Source organism: Rattus rattus, chromosome 15 (genome assembly GCF_011064425.1).
Source record: "Rattus rattus isolate New Zealand chromosome 15, Rrattus_CSIRO_v1, whole genome shotgun sequence".
NCBI classification, from domain to species: Eukaryota; Metazoa; Chordata; class Mammalia; order Rodentia; family Muridae; genus Rattus; species Rattus rattus.
In genome coordinates this window covers 28,057,111-28,076,547 of record NC_046168.1, presented here as the reverse complement: position 1 = coordinate 28,076,547, position 19,437 = coordinate 28,057,111, and the positions used below count along the sequence as shown (strand labels likewise).

At 41.6% G+C, this 19,437-nt stretch overlaps 1 protein-coding gene across 1 annotated transcript; it reads left to right on the top strand.

The window, feature by feature from the left end:
- Positions 1-15,322: 15,322 nt before the first annotated feature.
- LOC116884816 (prohibitin-like) lies at positions 15,323-16,155 on the top strand. Its single transcript, XM_032886044.1, is given in 2 exon segments — positions 15,323-15,559; positions 15,562-16,155. Coding segments are annotated over 2 exon segments (831 nt in total).
- Positions 16,156-19,437: the final 3,282 nt, after the last annotated feature.

Sequence of the window (19,437 nt, the reverse complement as noted above, 5' to 3'; positions counted from 1 at the left end):
ACTGGCTGAAAAGGGGCAAATTGAAGAGAGATGACCGAAGATCATAGAGATCTTTGTGCATATGTGTATTGTGGCAGGCATCCCTATGTCCTCATAAGAACATGCTACAACTGGAACACATTTTCCACCTAGTATAGACCGTTTTTAGTCTGTGTGTAGGTGCGGCTTCTCAGGCCAAGCATACAAATGTGAGACGAAACAAAGGGCTTGACCACATGATGTCCAAAGACATTATACGCAAAGGCTGTGTGAAAAACATGATTTTCCAAAGAACAACTAGCATGAAAGATGCATGTGAGAGAAAGGAGGACAACCAACCTGAAAAGACCACGGAGAAAGACAGGTCATTGCGAAGACATGTGCCAAACTTACAGCCAAGTCAGGTGAATTAAGGACTGCATTGCATGATGTCTGTCCAGGTAGTTAACAACGACATTGGTGATAGAGATTGCAGTGGAGTAAGTGATACATTCAAGTGAAGGGAAGCAAAGGCTAAGACTAGAAAGCTGCCTTGGTCATCTGCCTGAGTGGTTTGAAAGAACCAGGCAGGAGAGAGTTGGGCATGACTACAGAAAGAATCACGTGGGTTTCTCCATGTGTTTTATAATTGTCCTCTAACAATATGCTCAGGACAAGATTGTATGCTTGAAAGGAAGGAAATGCTGGGAGAGGAAAATTGAAAAGACATCACCATAGTATCAATGTTCTGACTAAGAAGAGATGGGAAGATGCTCTTTAGGACACAGTAAGGGCAGGATGTGGACCAGGATATATCATGAGCCTCAGATGAGGAAGCCATCAAATGGGATGAGATCACCATAGGGTGGGTGATGTCAGTGAACATGAAACTCAGCAGGCGTTGCATATTTATGTTCTAGAGGCTGCCCGGAGCTCTGTCACTGTATTATTGCTGCTGACTCAGAACTCTGAGTGAGCTCTCTTGCTCCTTGTTCTTTCCCTTTGCCTCTCTTCCCTTTTGTCCCTTCTCTACCTGATTCCCCTCCCTGTTTCCCTCCACGTGCTCATGGCCGACCTCTACTCCTCTCCTCTTCTACTCGTCTCTCATTAAACCTTTCCACATGGAAAAAAAAGAACTCTGAGTGAGAAGACAGACACACCAGCTTAAGTGAAACTTGCATGAGGCCTCATCCTTAGAATGCGGCTAACAAAGCTGTTGTTTGTGATCTTATTTATCTGCAACCTTTTCTGCAGGGGAATGTTGAAAACCGCAGTGGTCTAGACATTAAGCTGTGCTTCAGAGCAGCAGCACTTGAAGGAACGTTGAGGGCATCCTGGGCTGTAAGGATGGACATCATTGGCCAATGCCACAGAGCGGGCTCATCAGCACTCTGGGCTGTACACACATATTCGAGTGCCAAGCACTTGCAATGCAAGTGAATCCCAGCACTGGTTCAGGTTTCTGAATTTGATGTATAAAATGACTCTAGGCAGACAGATTTTTATGGCTGAGTGCTCTGTGCTCCTGTAGTAATGAGGGCACACTGGTTGTCATGGTTAGTCTTAAGATCCTAAGAAATGCAGACAGAACAACAGCTTTTAACCATCTTTACTGCCAAATGCTATCTCGTGTGTCTCCCTGGGAGGCCAACTTCTTTGAAAACAGAATACATAGTCAGCCTATACAACTCCAGCTTACATCCTTCTTCTCATGCTTCAGGACTATTGCCATAATGGGCTCCACAATGTCCTCAGACTTTCTACTTTGTGAATCTTTCCACTACTGTTTCAAGGTCCCACAGTCATAGCACTCAAACTCAGACATTTACTACTCTTCTACTGAGCAGCCAAACACAAGGGAACAGAATTAGAAAACTGCAAATACAGCTTTTCACAAGAAAAATCAGGGGTATGGATATCAAAAAGAGCCTTGTAAAAATTCCTATGAAAGACTGGGACCCAAGTATCAATGTCAGTCTTTCCCAAACTTCGACAGGAGGGCACAGCACCAGTAGAGACAGCTTCAACACCACTGTAGACATCCCTGTACTGGCATGGACTTGGAAGTGATTGAAAGTGATAATTTTTAAGGTTATTCCTTGAATATGCTTCTTTTTTCCAGAATGAATATTTTGATGTAATTATTCATTTTACTTTGTCTTCTTTCAAAAAACAGATCTATTTTACAAGATTTATAGTTTATATTAATATAATAGACATAAATGTGAAAGATAAGCTCAGGACAATATGCCACTGTGCACAGGTGTGTGTGTGAGAGAGAGAGAGAGTGTATGTGTGTGCGTGCACGTGCACTCACGCACACACACGAGAGAGAGAGAGAGAGAGAGAGAGAGAGAGAGAGAGAGAGAGAGAGAGAGAGAGGGGTAGTGTTAATAAACAGGAAATACTTGCTTCAGTGTCTCATTCAACTTCAAACTTTTCTCTGTAAGGAATCACGGTGCAAATTTACATCTCTGTTAGTGGAATAAGTGTTGAAATCTTCTGCTGAGAAGAATGAATGGGCAAATAAAGATTTTCTTTTCCCTAACAAGAGAAAATACGCCAGGATTGGAGCCAGAAAGAGAAGGTTCCAAGGAGAGATGGAGACTTGTGCCAGGAGACAAACACATTAAAAAGATTTAAAGATATGACTAATTAAAAATTTAAAGGCTTCCTTTGTCAAAAGCATCATAAACATCCAACCCAAATGTTTAAAGACAAAGGGCAGGTTATAATAATCTAGCTACATTTGCTTTGTTGGTGGGAATTTGCTGAGCCATGTTGGCCTTTGGCAGGAGGAGACAAAATTAGTTCAAAGTTATCTCCTCCATAACTTTAAGGTCATTCCAAGGTCATCCATCTATCACTAAAATAGCCATTGCAGAAGCTCTGTATACACACTGTTACTTTAAATTTTTATCTGTTATTTATGTGTTATGTTTTTTGAGCTACTATCTCTCTCTCCCTCTCTCTCTCTTCCTCTCTCTCTCTCTCTCTCTCTCTCTCTCTCTCTCTCTCTGTGTGTGTGTGTGTGTGTGTGTGTATGTGATCTATTTATAGTGTATCGTCACATGAGTGTGGGTGCACATGACATTTTGGAGCTCAGAGATGAGAGAAATATCTCAGGTATCCTGCTTTATCACTCTACATGTTATTCCTTTGAGACTTGGTCTTTCACTGAATCAACAGGCAGGCTGGCAGCCATCAAACACCAGGAATCCTCCTCTATTTGACCCCTGTCCATAGGCTAGATTATAGGTAGGCACAACTACGCTGTGATTTTGTTGAGGGCTCTGGATTTGACATTATATACTCATGAATGTACAGTAAATACTCTCATCTGTTGAGCCATTTCTCCAGTCCTAGGTGGTTTTTTATTATCATATTTTTACATATATATATGTATATATGTATGTGCATATATATATATGCACCTCTAAGTTCCTGCAGAGTTTAGAAGAGGGTGTTAGATCCTCTGGAGCTGGAGTTACAGATGACTCTGACCCAACCCAACAAGTTATTAGAACCAAACTCCAGTCCTCTGCAAGAGCAGCTAGCCCTCTTAACTATTGAGCCAGCTTTCAACCACAATTAATGCTTTTCTTGATTTTCAGTGCTTATGGAGTAAAGGACAGTTCACACTTGTCATTTTTAGTGTGGAAATATTTGGGGTGGTTCAGAGAACTTTCATTATCACTGTAAGAATGCATTTTCCTTTACAAACTCTTATGTTTTCAGAAGTAAGATTACAGTTTCTGAGAATAATTGTAATTTTGTTTTCCTTTGTCCATTGGTGAAACAGCTTCTTAATATGCATGCCCTAAAGTCTACATGAGAATTTCATAACTCTATCAGGTAACACAGGAACATCTGGTGCCCTTGTTAAGTATATGGACAAAAAACGTTTCTATTGTTTTCTATTTTAAAGAGTGTTTACATGCAAGACCTGTTTTTCACTATATAGAATTATTTTAAAGTGCTTAGTCTCTATTACTTTTGATATGCATCCTTTTAAAGGTGCTTTTATCATCCTTAAAAAATTAAGAGTATATCTAACATTCTGATTTACTGTATTTTCAGCATATATCCTTTGGAGAGTTTTAGAGGGTTTATGCAAGTAAACATTTATATCATGAGATGTTTTGATATAAACTATTATATATAAATCTTGATATAAGCTACGTGTTTGTCTTGCTAAAAGTACTATGTGTTTGACATGCAGAGTGTATCAGTTTTTACTTTGTCCATATAAAAATTATTTCAGATTCTAAAGTACAGACACTACATACAGGACAGCAGGTTGTGGCCCACCGGGTCTGGGAGAAGGTGAGATTTGCACTTTTAGACTAATTCCTTCACCCACATCTGATGCACATCAGACTTTGAGAAACATGATTCAAATGAACCACTTCATACTGTTAATATCTTTTGTCGTAGCAAACAAATGAGTAGATCAATTTTAATGTTTTACTTGTTTGCTTTTAGTTTGGAAGTCTTGGTTAGTTTTCATTCTCTTATTTTCCTGGCTTCATTAAATGCCTTGGCGTCTTTTAAGATACCATGTTTTTATGTCAACTTTAATCATAACTTTAGTGTTTTTTCAAAGACTTAGTAAGTTAAAGAATCCGGCACCAAGGTTTTTGTTGGTTTAAGAGGTTCCTAGAGGGCTTAGCTTTCAGAGTCACAGTAGTTATAGATCTAACCTGTCAAACTGGGCTGAGTGAGGGAAGACTTTAGGCAGTGCTTATCACATACAAGGGGCTACAGTGGAATGCAGGACTGGGACTAATCACAGAGGGCCTGAGTTGTGCATAGGTAAAGCCCGTTTTAAGCTATTATGTGAGCATGGTCTTATTTTATGTCCACAGTCGCATACAACTAGTCGGAAACAGCTAGCATCTCTGTCCTCACATGATGCAAAGCTGAGCCAAGAAGCATGGTTGTAATCAGGAGCTTGTGTCCAGGTAAGAGGCAGCAAGAACAGAGGCCTGGAGAACCGGAGAAAATGACAGGGTCTACTGAGAAGCCTGGGAGCCTTGGCCAGGATAAGGGACATTCTCTCTGGATGGAATTACCTGGGTCTGAGTCAGATTTTAGTGTATGAGAATTCCATGAAGAACATGGAAATGAAGAAATAGCCAATTGAGAGATTAAGCGAATTCAAGGCATGCAGGAAAGAATTGTATGTTCTTTAAACAAAACCACATATATTTTTGGGTTTTGTTAGTTTGGAACATAACTAGGGAAGTTCAAACTGAATAGTGCAAAAATTAAACTATAGAAAATTACAAATCCCTATAAATTTAAAGTTAGGAGCTGGCCACATGGCACAGTAGGTAAAGGTACTTGGTTTGCAAATCTAATGATTGGAATTTGATCTTCAAGACCTATATTTCAGAAAGAAAGAATTGACCTCCACATTTTCATTTTGATGGATATGTGTCCACACAAGCACACACAGTATAAAAATTAATTTAAAATAATTGAAGTCACACTATGAATTCTTTCCACTATATTTATTTTATCGATTACTGAAAGGGTTTCTGTGTTCCATCGCATAGACCATTACCAACTACTAAGCAGGCACTAAGACTTAGATTCACCTTTGAACAACACACTCGCTCATTGCTCTTCACAGTTTAGTCAGCAACATGGAAGGACAGCCATTCCAGTGTGACCATGCCTCCGAAGATGTGACAAAAGCTGGTAAAGTCAGCAAAGGGATAGAATGTGTACAGAGAGATTATTAGAAGATGGAGGACCAAGTGTGCTTGAGAGTGAACCTCTGTGAAACATGAGATGAGACAAGCAAAACTCCTACAGATGCTAAGAGAAGGGCATTCTTGACAGAAGGGTTTGGCCCAACCCTCCATCTCCTTCAGCTATCTTTTCTCTGGAATTGAGCTCTCCTTCCAATGTCCTGAGGATGCGGGGAGGGGTCATCATTTTTACTTTGGCAACACTTGATATTGTAGTGATGTTGCTGACATGTATTTAATAATTCTTGCTTGTGGCTTGCCTTTTACAATGCTGAAATCATAAAAATCGGCTAGCCAACATGATACATTTACAATGGACAGTTCTTTGTGTACCTTGCATGGAATCACCCAGCAACCGTGCGATTCAATGTACATCATCTAGATGTGAGGAGAGGAGCACCCTGAGCAGTTTCCGTCCCGGATCCTAGGAAGCTTGTGATTCACATACAGCTTAAAACTCTACGAAGGTTAAGTGATTTATCTCATTTATTCAAAACTATTAAGACTATACTTTTCCTTTATCAGCATTTGCTTGCATTTTTGAGATTTTTAACATAATGACAAATTTTCCTTCACTTTTCTTCAGTATATCTCTTCCTGATCATCTTCAAATTCATGACCTCTTTTCTCACTAGTTATTTCATGCATATACATGTATTTATATACATATACATACATGTGTTTGTATGCATGCATATGTATATAAATACATGTACACGAATGAAATAACAATTAGTTATTAGTTATTAACAATATTCCTAAGTATATGGTTAGCTTAACCATTATGGTATTTCCAAGAGGAGGAGATAGTCCACAGAAAAAAAAGAAGCAGATTATATTTGCAAACATAAATGTGTATACATTTATATAATCTATTCAATTTATATAATGTTCCTTGTATGTATGTTTTCAAGACTGACTTCCGGTAGTTTTGAGGACAAGGACAGTGTCTCTGTGGTGCAAACTGGCATAAACTTATAATCCTATGTTAGTCTCTCCTCATTGTTAAGATTAAAAGTGTGTGAAAACATATCCAGGAGTCTAACTTTGTGAAAAGGCTCACATCAGGTATGTGGGAGAAAGCAGTCAGAGGTGCCAGCTGGCACACAGGTTCTCAGAAAATATTATTTTCTACATCCTCAATTTTAACATCTTTCTTCTCTGGAAAGCAACAAGTTCAGAATGAACCCCACAATACATACTAGGAAGAACTTTTGAGAAACCATAGTTTCTCAAGAGAAAGGTTATTAATTATAATCTCGATGCTTATAAAGTCATTACACAACCTATGTGGGTGCGGATACAGAGCAATTAGAAACTTGCATATTTTTGCTTGGTATCGAATGTAAAATGCTGCAGCCACTGTGCAAAACAGGGTGGGTGGGGATTTCTACAGTGATTACAGTGGAATTATTTTATGACCAGGAATCTCACCTCTTGGGACATAGACACCAATGCAATGAAAGCAGATTGTCAGAAGAAATGTTGCCCTTTAATGTTTATGGTTACATTATCCATTATAGTATTTCTATGGGGAGGAGACAACCAACGTGATTCCTTGGAGGATTAATAAGCAAGATGCAGCCTAAATACACAATGATATTATTATTCAGCTTTAAAAGAAACAGAACTTCTGACACATGGCATAAATGAGGGGAGACCTGGAGACGATGAAGGTAAATGAATTAAACCAGTTTTTTTATTGGATATTTTATATTTTTTATTTACATTTTAAATGTTATTCCCTTTCCTGGTTTTCCATCCATAAGCCCTGTATCCTATCCCCCTCCCCTTCTTCTATAAGTGTGTTCCCCCTTTCCAACCACCCACCCTTCCCACTTCCCCACCCTGGCATTCCCCTACTCCGGGGAGGGGGGTGCGTTGTCCAGCCTTGGCAGGACTAAAGGTTCCTCCTACCATTGGTGCCCCAACAAGGCCATCCTCTGCTATATATGCAGCTAGAGCCATGGGTCTGTCCATGTGTAGTCTTTGGGTAGTGGTTTAGTCCCTGAGATATGACAGCTACTGCGTTACTACTCTTTAGTGAGGTACCTCTGCTAATCAAATTCACAGAGGCAGCATCATAGCTAGTGCCATGGACTATGGTATGGGTGTGGTGGGAGCAGTGCGTGAGCCAGCTCTGTAAACTTGCTTTAGAGCAGAGAGAATAAGGTGGCTATTACTTGACATTAATTTAAAAAAGGGTTACCCTGGTGAATTTTATCTTGTCCACTTCAGCACACATTTTTAAAGGAACGGGGTGGGATTTTTTTTAATTTGGTTATCCTTCAAGTACAAAGCATATATATTATCACTTTCCATGCAATTCCTAAGTGACGTACAGTGTCCCAAGATGCAGAAAGTCACAGGACATCATCACAGATAAAATGGATATATTCTTACATTCCAGCTGCTAATCTTGAGTCTAAGTATTCAAAATGTGAACTCTTTGGAATGCTTTCATTAGACTTTCACTTAGGCTTTCTGATAAAGGGCCTATTTTTGACTTAAAATGAAGAACAATTAATTCTACTATAGGCTTTGGTAATGATGGTAATATGAGGACCTGATTATACTTTATAATGATAACAGTAGTGTAATTTTAAAAAACGTTTTATTGTATCTATGAAGGGATCATTGTGTGACTTGCATTCAAACCTCCCTCCCCCATTCTCCAAAGAATTATCTCTGGTTGGGCTATTATTGTTAGGTCAAGTTATGTGTTTGAAGTTGATTAATCCATTTCTTAGGGTGTCTGTCATAACTCATAGTGTTTACAATTAATCCCTTCTGTAATCTGGCCCTGAGTTATTTTTATGTGAAATCTGAGAATGTATGAATTATTAATTTTCTATATAGAGATACATAATGGTGTGTGATAGGATTGCCATTATCTGTGGATTAATTCAAATTTGATAGAATTATCTCCCTCCAGAGATAGATTATGAAAGACTTTTAAAGGAACAGATTTCCATACTAACTTTGAACTTAATCAGCTATTTCATAATTATTCCAGCACTGCTACAAGGAATCCCCTGGCTTTTTATTATTCATAGCAGCAAGAAGAAATGTGTGCAACCTTTCTTCATTTTAGGGGGGGCAAAGGTCTCAGAAATTGCCCTTCACATGCTAATATTTCAGAGGTCTATTATTCTGATGCGGTGGTAAAAAGGAACATTCAAAGTTCTTCAGGATTTTTCTCTTTTTCTCCAAAGCTTCACTCTCATAACTCCGCCTTTTTCAGTGCCGCACCGTCAGTGGCAGGGCTTCGCCAGAGGAAAATTGACTTTTTGCCGTTTGGAAATGTAACACAGTGAGTTTGCAAAGTAAACAGATGCTTTCTTTAATCCCTTTAACCAAAGCTAACAAATCAGACACAGAAGACTGAAAGCAACACTAGGTGAAAGCTACACAGAGCCATTTTCCCTGTTTATGTTGTTTTTATTTTGTTCCTTAGCAGTTTGAAGAATAGAGATGGTTCCATTAATAATCGCATCCTTACATGCAGGATAATACTCTCGTCTCAACTATCAAAGTTTCAGCGCAACAAGCTGCACTGCAGCATGAAACAGGAAATCACATTTCCAAGCACAACGTCAAGCCTTTGTAACTGGTGTGTGAGGTGCTCTGAGCGCATGCTCTGAAAGACCCACACTGCAGTTTCATTGCCGAAGTGGAAGTGGTCAGAACTTGGTCCTTCAGGAAAGAACTGACTTATGAGTGATTTCCTGCTACGGGATTGGTACCACATGAGGGAGGTCCACATTCACTTCTCTACCTCCTCCATGTGGGGAACCACGATGAGAAAGAATCATCCAGGAAAGAGCTTCCCATCAGGCAAACCGTTATGGGTTAACACCCTAAGGCGCTTTGCTATAATGCCTTGGACTATACAAACAGCCTAGGATGAAGTGACTTCTCTATTCACGAAGACTTGGGAAAGTAAATTATTCCCTCTTAATACCAGGAGCTTGGAGAAGTAAAGGATTGTTTTCCCTGTTACATATTTTACAAGTACTTTATAGGGGCCAACAACATGACTGAGTGCATACATAAAAGTGTTTGGCATGAAAGCAGAGTAATTTGAATTTGACCCCAGAACCCAAATAAAGAAGATGAAAACAGGAACTGATGTTACAGAGTTGTCTGCTGATTTCCACGTATGAGCTTCACTGTAGCACCCACCCACACACACACACCCACCCACACACACACACTGTAGCACCCATACACACACACACACACACACACACACACACACACACACACACACACTGTAGCACCCATACACGCACACACTGTAGCACACAGACACAGACACAGACACAGACACAGACACACACACACACACACACACACACGTGATACTAGAATGTACTGTGCTGCTGCTGCTGCTGTGTGGTGAGTGTGTAACTTGTGTCCAGTGACCAGGTTTCTGTGGACATGTGAGGGAGTTCTCATAACAGCTAAGGAGAAGCACTTCTCTAGGTTCGGCTTTAACATCCATCTCTAGGAATTACTGTCTTCACACAGAGTTGACATCTGTTTGCCATTTTGGCAAAAGACACCCTCCATCTTTGCACAATGTTTATAATTTATATGTTCTGTGGGACAAACCTATTATTTGTATTGCTGTAAAGCAGTATCAAATGATACCTGCTATTTCAGTAACATCACTTGTCAACATATGGAAATGAGTAAAATAGATACTGGTTCTCTTCCCCAAATACAGTTTCATTGTCAATAATTTAGGCTCACACGCAGAAAATACTCTGTGAGCCAAATGCTAATGCTGCCTTGGATAGAGTGGAATAGAGCCTAGTGATTAAACCTACAGTGTGTTTCCAAATGGCTGCTAGGGAGAGCAGGATGCCTGACATCCTCCTCTGGCCTCTGTGTGCACTCAGGCCTGCTTACCTGCTCATACATGCATGTGCACACACAGGTACACACAGACATACACACATGGGCAGAGAGAGAGAGAGAGAGAGAGAGAGAGAGAGAGAGAGAGAGAGAGAGAGAGAGAGAGAGAACCTAGCCATGAGCTCTTGTACTTTCTGCTGTCAGGGCTTTGTATGTGTCCTGCAAACTTCCTGTGTTGGAAACATAATCCAATCCCCAACAAAGCAATAAGAAGTAGTGCCTTGAAGAGATGATTAGGTCATGGGTCAAGGACCTTAGGGATGGATTAATCATAGACATAAGTTAGTGATTAAAGGATGTGTTTCACTCTCCTGACTTATGCTGAGATGCTCTCTTGCCCTTCTGCCTTCTACCATAGGATATCAGAGTATGAGTGAATTCCCTCAGCAAGTGGACCTCTTGACCTTGACTTCCACGCTTCCATAGTAAATGACTTGGTCCTCTTTTTAAAATATTCACTTTTAAGTATTCTGTTAAAGTAGCAGGGATGGAGGGGTTGGGGATTTAGCTCAGTGGTAGAGCACTTGCCTAGGAAGCGCAAGGCCCTGGGTTCGGTCCCCAGCTCCGGAAAAAAAAAAAAAAAGAAACTCATTTAAAAAAAAAAGTAGCAGGGATGGACTTAGAAAATATTTGACAATAAGAAGGTTCAATTCTGTTCTTTCTCTTTGGTCTCTCCATTGAAAAATAGATGAGAGCCGAGAGTAATAAGCAATGACACCCAATTCTGGCCTGGGGTGGGGACACTCAGCCACTCTTGTTGTTTGCAATATAATTTACAGCTACTGTTTGTGTTGTCTTTCCTTAAAGTGAACTCAGTAGAGAGTAGGAACTTCCCAAATGCCTTGGATGGTTCAAGCAGTTTTAAAGACCACTTGTGTAGTCAGTTATCACTTTATATGTTCAACTGCATCTATACAGAGACGAAAAGTACCTCATGTGGAAACTTCCCACTTTCCCTCTCTGGATGACTTTACTTTTATTATTCCACGTGTCCTTATCCATGCAGTCCTTTAGTAAATAGTGAGTGATCTCTATAGGGATGTACCAGTCAAATAAAGACAAATAAATAAGGCAGATAGATTGTTTCTCTTACTCTTTGGCAGCTGTAGAGATTCCCACAGAGAAGCAGGCAGCTAGGGTACTGAACATTGGTAGCTGTGGGGTAGTGGACTGTGCCAGGAAACTTGAAAAGGCTGGGCAGGTTCAGAGACACTGGCACCCTGACACCCATCTGAGAATGGTAGGCATCTCCTGTTCCCAGATTCTTGGCCCAGAACATGTGATCACATTCCTCACATTCGGATATGACCAATGGTCATGTAGCCCAGAACAGAATTCTCCATGCTAGTGAGGTATCTAGAGGCCCTGGGGGTTTAGCCAATAATTGTCTCTTCTTGGATATTCCTATTTGCAAAAGGTATTTAATCTCTGGCCTACCATGAGTAGGGAGTATGCACCCATATTCCATGAAGAACAATCAATAATGAGTTTAGAACCAAGGATCGTCTCTCTCATCAAGAACTTCCATGGCAAGCATGGAGAAAGCCTTTGTTTACAGAGCCTCTACCTGAGTCTTCCACAGAAGGTCCCTCTGTGCTCCTAGACAATCACTGCTAAGCTCAGGACAATCACCTATGAGCTAAGCTGGAGTTCCCCTCCCCCTGACCCCAGGCTCATCCTCAGCCCATGGGCCCTCTCTGTTCCCACCCACCCTTCCACCCCACTCCACCCCCACATGGCTTCCAGCAATGCCTGGTTATCCAGGAGTTTGGGAACCCCCATCTCCAGGGTCCTTCTTGCAGGCCCTTGGACCCCCTTCATTGCCACTCTACTCAGTTTCCAGCTGGACTGGATGCCTGGGAGTTAGGGAACTGCAGCTTTGGGCCTCCAGCCTGTATTGCATTCTCCCACCCCCTGAACAGTGCATTGGTGCCTCCCACAAGCACAGCACCCAACAGCAAATAGGGTAAATGCAGTCTAGGGATTCCCGTTTTGTCTGCCCAAGCATCATTCCCATACTCCACAGTTAACTGAGGAAACTGCTTGGAATGCTGGGGGGAGAAGCATGAAGACAGGGAGAGAGGCAAAGAGTGAGAGGCAGAACGGGAAGAGACAGAGACTGACAAAGATAAAGATAGAGAGAATGAGACAGAGAGAGACACGCACAGAGAAACACGAGGAGAGGCAGAAAGACTGAGAGACAGAAAGAAAGAGGAGGAAGAGGAGGAGAAGAGGAGGAAGAGGAGGAAGAGGAGGAATTTTCAGGTCTTAGGGGACAAGAAGAGCATTTAGGTTTCCTAGTATAGAAGAATTTATCTAAAATTATTGTTCTTTCGTCACCTGTCAAAATATTACTTTAGATGAAACTGATGTATTCATAGCTTCTCCTAATCTAATCAGGGCGAACTTAACTACTTTTAAAGCTAGGAAGAACATTCCTGCCTTCAATTTCCCGGCTCCTCTGGCTTTAGGGGGAAAGCTGGTGATTGCTCTTATTTGCACACCTCTGCCTTGTTTAGAAACAGCGTTTGCATATTTTATGCAGCAGGGCTGAATGCATCCCCATACTTACCACCATAATTTACTGCAAGTGAAGCTAGCCGGTCCCCGGGAACACAAGGAAATGCACCCGGGAAGTTTTCCATCTCATTTCTATACTTCAGAAATAAATTCTTCTCTCAGCTGAAGCGTGGAGAGCTGTAAAATTTAGGCCAAGAGTTAATAATTATTTTTAAATCCTATAAATTCCAAGTTACTTCACACTATGTCCATAGAATTTATTTTTAAAAAAGTCTTTTATTTTTGTCTTGTAAAATGGCCCATTAATTATATAGAGTCTTTATAGGTCTGAATGTAAGAAGCTGTGTGCTTTATGTTAATTTGCTTGCAAATGTAAATGTTGAGAAACCTGAACTGATTTTTCCTTTGTTTAATATGCTTAGAAACAAGAAGTCATCTTATCTTACCATCGAGAATGTATTGGATATTAAAATCCAATTTCTAAGAGGAAATAAACAAAAACATCTTATAAGTGTTGAAAATAAATTCTTCCAGATCATCCAACTTTGCCCTTAAATTTACTACTAATGTGGAATTCCCTAGGGCACAAAACAAACAAACAAACAAAGACAAAAACCAACAAACCGAAATCAAGAACAGAACAAAACCCTTCACCCACGCTGTTGGGTAATGATGACAGGACTTGCCCAAGACAGTGCACTTCACTGGCTGTATTTTCTTTAAGCCTGAGAAATGTTCTCCGACCCCTTTTAAAAGAAGATAAACCCCATACCTGTGTCCACTCCTTGCAATGTGAAACCGCTAAGCCTAAAGCAGTTTGCCGTAATCACTGAACAGACAAGTGCGGCAAGCTGCTTGGTTCCCAAGAGCTGAAACTTGTTAATTATGCTTGAAGTCCACGTTTAAAGTCATTAAAAGAACACCACTGTCCTGAGGCCTCCAGGAGTACCTTCCATCTTGATAGAAGAAGAAGCTGTCACAAAATGGAAAGCAGCCAGTCTGCAGAGGAATCAAGTTTAAAGAATTTGTGGGGCGTCTTTTAGGCATAGGCTCTGTCCAAGTTATGGTTCTGGCAGAGTCTGTGTTAAGACCACACAGCATTTCCGTCGATGGGGAACCAAACCTGCGTCACCACGAGTTCAGTTTTTATATTCGCCCACCTCATCTCGACACTGAAATGCTTCATCCAGTCTTCTGAGTAGATTAAATGAGTCCTATAGCTCACCTGGAAATTCAGAAATGGTGAATGCGCCATGCCTCTCAGTTTTGGCTTAATGAAATACATCTAAAATAGCCTTCATCCTCAGTTATTCACACAGTATTTATTAAGTTTCAAATGTTGAATAGAATAGCGTCCCTTGAACTAGTCCTACAGACAGCCAAATTTATAGTAGAGTATTCACATTTTGTTGACGTTAATTAATATCTGTGTTATTTTTCTATCCAGGGAGGAATCATTTACAACCAAGGCAGGAAAGTGCCGAGATTCATGCCTTTCAGCCACATGGAGTTTCAGTGCCTGCAGAAACGGAAGTCTCATGAAATGCAGTTGGGGACTTAGAAGTGGCTTCCTGAGTCATAGACAGTTCTTAGCACAAAATAGGCTGGCTTTCCTCCCACGAGTGGATGTTTAGCATGAAGTAGACCTGTTTCTGTCCCCAGAGATTTAGAAGACAGAGAGAAAAGTAAATTTAAGAAGTACAAGAGTTCAAGTGGTCACTTGACCACTGTGTGTGGGCTGTGACTTGGCAGCCCAGGGTGGTCTGTGTTCTTAATGAAGCCAATGCCGCCGGGGCTCCTGTAGGTCTAGTCAGTAGCTGTCGCTCCACTCTATACAGCAGAAGTCTGGATAACAGACAAAGTAGGTGTATAATGAACAAGAGCAGAAATTTGGGGAGATTCTAACTAATCTTACGTTCATGTCTGTGCACGTGTGTGTGTGCACGTATTTGTATGTCAATATGTGACATTTATTAGTTTTAACTAATTTGATAACCATCATAAAATACACTGGAAATATGAAAGAATAAAACATTTCTGAATTATCAATAATTCAGATGCTCTTGACAAACCCAAATTAATCCATTAAAAACCACTTGTAGGGGGAATTCACGTGGAGGTCAGAGTGGAAGCAGGTGTGAGTGGAAGCAACAGAAGGTGTCATGGCTGCCCAAGTGTTTGAGTCCATAGGAGAGTTCGGCCTGGCGTTAGCAGTTGCAGGAGGCGTGGTGAACTCTGCTTTGTATAACGTGGAGGCTGGACACAGAGCTGCCATCTTTGACCGATTCTGTGGCGTGCAGGACATTGTGGTAGAGGAAGGGACTCACTTTCTTATCCCTTGGGTACAGAAGCCAATCATCTTTGTAATTATTTGCCGCTCTCGACCGGCTCTCGACCATGGAATGTGCCAGTCATCACTGGCAGCAAAGACTTACAGAATGTCAACATCACACTACGCATCTTCTTCCGGCCGGTGGCCAGTCAGCTTCCTCGTATCTACACCAGCATTGGCGAGGACTATGAGCGGGTGCCGCCGTCTATCACCACAGAGATCCTCAAGTCGGTGGTGGCTCGATTCGATGCTGGAGAATTGATTACCCAGCGAGAGCTGGTCTTGAGGCAGGAGAGCGATGACCTCACAGAGCGAGCAGCAACATTTGGGCTCATCCTGGATGATGCGTTCCTGACACATCTGACCTTCGGGAAGGAGTTCACAGAGGCGGTGGAAGCCAAACAGGTGGCTCAGCGGGAAGCAGAGAGAGCCAGATTTGTAGTGGAAAAGGCTGAGCATCAGAAGGCGGCCATCATCTCTGCTGAGGGGGACTCCAAGGCGGCCGAGCTGATCGCCAACTCACGGGCCACCGCCGGTGATGGCCTGATCGAGCTGCGAAAGCTGGAAGCTGCTGGGGACATTGCTTACCAGCTCTCCCGCTCTCAGAACATCACCTACCTACCTGCCAGCAGGGCAGTCGTGCTCCTCCAGCTCCCCCAGTGAGGCCAACCAGGCCACGGCCTCCATCGCTCTGAGTGACGCCTTCCTTCTGTCCCACCCCGGAAATCACCGTGAAATTTAATGATTGGCTTAACGTGAAGGAAATAAAGGTAAAATCACTTCAGATCTCTAATTATCAAATGAAGCTTTTATTGTTACACTTTTTTACCCATTTTCATATCCAATATTGCCAAGTGCCTATGCAGACTGGCCTTCCACCCTGGGTGCTTGAAGAAAGGCAGGGCAGTGTGGTGGGCAGGGAGCCAGCTGGCAGCCTGAGTAGACCTAGACACTCCATTCTGTCCTATATTGAAGATTTACAGTCAGTGGCGCACACACATGAACCACAAGGCAAGCCCTCCATTTTTCCAGCCATATGAACCCGGACAGACGCAGCTGAGGAGAGCCGGAGGAAATGGTCTGTCTTAACTGCAAGGCCATTCCCTCTTAACGGTGACCAGCGGAAGCAGGTGTGCGTGCGTGCGTGTGTGTGCGTGTGTGTGTGTGTGTGTGTGTGTGTGTGTGTGCGCGCGTGTGACTAGGGCATGGAGTGAATCTGCCCATCAGGTGGGTGGGCCTAATTTTGCTGTCCCCACCAGAGACCAAACCTTGGATAGACTTGGATAGGAAAAGAGGCCTGGACTGAGATGTGAGTCCTGTGGTAGATTCCTGTCCACGCCCCCACATCGGTCCTCTCAAATACCCAATGGGAGTCCAGCTTGAAGGACTGCATCCTGCCGGGGCTGAGCACACCTGCCAAGGACATGTGCGCCTGCCCTCCCGCTCTGTCTCTCCGAGACTGCCCTTCCCTCGCAAGGGCTGTGGGCCAGTGCTCGGAAGGAAGCAATCAAGGAAAGGAAACACAATGTAAGCTGCTGTCAATAAATGACACCCAGACCCTCAAAAAAACATCAAAAAACAAAAAACCAAAACCACTTGTATACAGAGCACATAGCCACAAAATAACTAAAATTAGGAATACAGAGATTTCTCAGGATATTAATTAATACAATGTGTGCCTTCTTGTAATGTTTGTTGACTTTTTAAACTATATTTTATCATTCTTTTTATTTAAATTAATATCACATGTCATTATAGCTTTTTTTATTTTCTGCATTTATATTTTATTATAACAAGTTTCTGTAATTGAAATACTCTCTTATTCTTACGTTTTGAATTATTGTTTCCAAAAATGGAATTATTTTTTATATTCATAAGTATTATGGAGTTTTCATTTTGTTTTATTTTTAAATTTTTTTTATCTTTATTAACTTGAGTTCTTATTTACATTTCGATTGTTATTCCCCTTCCGGGTTTCCAGGCCAACATCCCCCTAACCCCTCTCCCTCCCCTTCTATATAGGTGTTCCCCTCCCCATCCTACCCCCATTACCACCCTCCCCACAACAATCACGTTCACCAAGGGCTTCCCTTTCCACTGGTGCTCTCACTAGGCTATCCATTGCTACCTATGAGGTTGGAGCCCAGGGTCAGTCCATGTATAGTCTTTGGGTAGTGGCTTAGTCCCTGGAAGCTCTGGTTGGCATTGTTGTTCATATGGGGTCTCAAGCCCCTACAAGCTCTTCCAGTCTTTTCTCTGATTCCTTCAACGGGGGTCCTGTTCTCAGTTCAGTGGTTTGCTGCTGGTATGCTCCTATGCGCCTATGTATTTGCTGTATTATGGGTGTGTCTCTCAGGAGAGATCTACATCCGGTTCCTGTCGGCCTGCACTTCTTTGCTTCATCCATCTTATCTAATTGGGTGACAGAATATGTATGGGCCACATGTGGGGCAGGTTCTGAATGGCTGTTCCTTCTGCCTCTGTTCTAAACTTTGCTTCCCTATTCCCTGCCAAGGGTAATCTTGTTCCCCTTTTAAAGAAGGAGTGAAGCATTCGCATTTTGGTCATCCTTCTTGAGTTTCATGTGTTCTGTGCATCTAGGGTAATTCAAGCATTTGGGCTAATAGCCACTTATCAATGAGTGCATAACAAGTGTGTTTTTCTGTGATTGGATTACCTCACGCAGGATGACATTTTCTAGTTCCATCCATTTGCCTATGAATTTCATAAAGTCATTGTTTTTGATGCTGAGTAATATTCCATTGTGTAGATGTACCACATTTTTTGAATCTATTCCTCTGTTGAAGGGAATCTTGGTTCTTTCCAGTTTCTGACTATTATAAATAAGGCTGCTATGAACATAGTGGAGCATGTGTCTTTGTTGTATGTTGGGGCATCTTTTGGGTATATGCCCAAGAGAGGTATAGCTGGATCCTCAGGCAGTTCAATGTCCAATTTTCTGAGGAATCTCCAGACTGATTTCCAGAATGGTTGTACCAGTTTGCAGTCCCACCAACAATGGAAGGGTGTTCCTCTTTCTCCACATCTTCGCCAGCATTTCCTGTCACCTGAGTTTTTGATCTTAGCCATTCTGACTGGTGTGAGGTGGAATCTCAGGGTTGTTTTGATTTGCATTTCCCTGATGACTAAGGATGTTGAACATTTCTTTAGGTGCTTTTTGGCCATTCGATAATCCTCAGCTGAGAATGTTTTGTTTAGCTTAATTTCTTTATTTATTTCTGCCTTCACTAATTTATCATTGAATGGAGTGTTGTTTAACTTCCATGTATATGTGGGCTTTCTGTTCTTTTTCTTGTTACTGAAGTCTAGCCTTAGTCTCTGGTGATCTGATGTGATGCATGGGATCATTTCAATCTTCTTGTACCTGTTGAGGCCTGTTTTGTGGCTGATTATATGGTCAGTTTTGGAGAAGGTACCATGAAGTGCTGAGAAGAAGATATATTCTTTTGTTTTAGGATGAAATGTTCTGTAGATATCTGTTAAATCCTTTTGGTTTATAACTTCTGTTAATTTCTCTGTGTCTCTGTTTTGTTTCTGTTTCCATGATCTGTCCATTGCTTAGAGTGGGGCAGTGAAGTCTCCCACTATTATTGTGTGAAGTGCAATGTGTCCTTTGAGCTTTAGTAAAGTTTCTTTCATGAATGTAGGTACCCTTGCATTTGGAGCATAGATATTCAGGATTGAGAGTTCATCTTGCTTAATTTTTCCTTTGATTAATATGAAGTGTCATTCCTTATCGTTTTTGATAACTTTTAGTTGAACGTCAATTTTATTCAACGTTACAATGGCTACTTCAGCTTGTTTCTTGGGACCAATTGCTTATAAAATAGTTTTCCAGACTTTTACCCTCAGGTAGTGTCTGTCTTTGTCATTGAAGTGTGTTTCCTGTATGCAGCAAAGTGCTGGGTCCTCTTTACATATCCA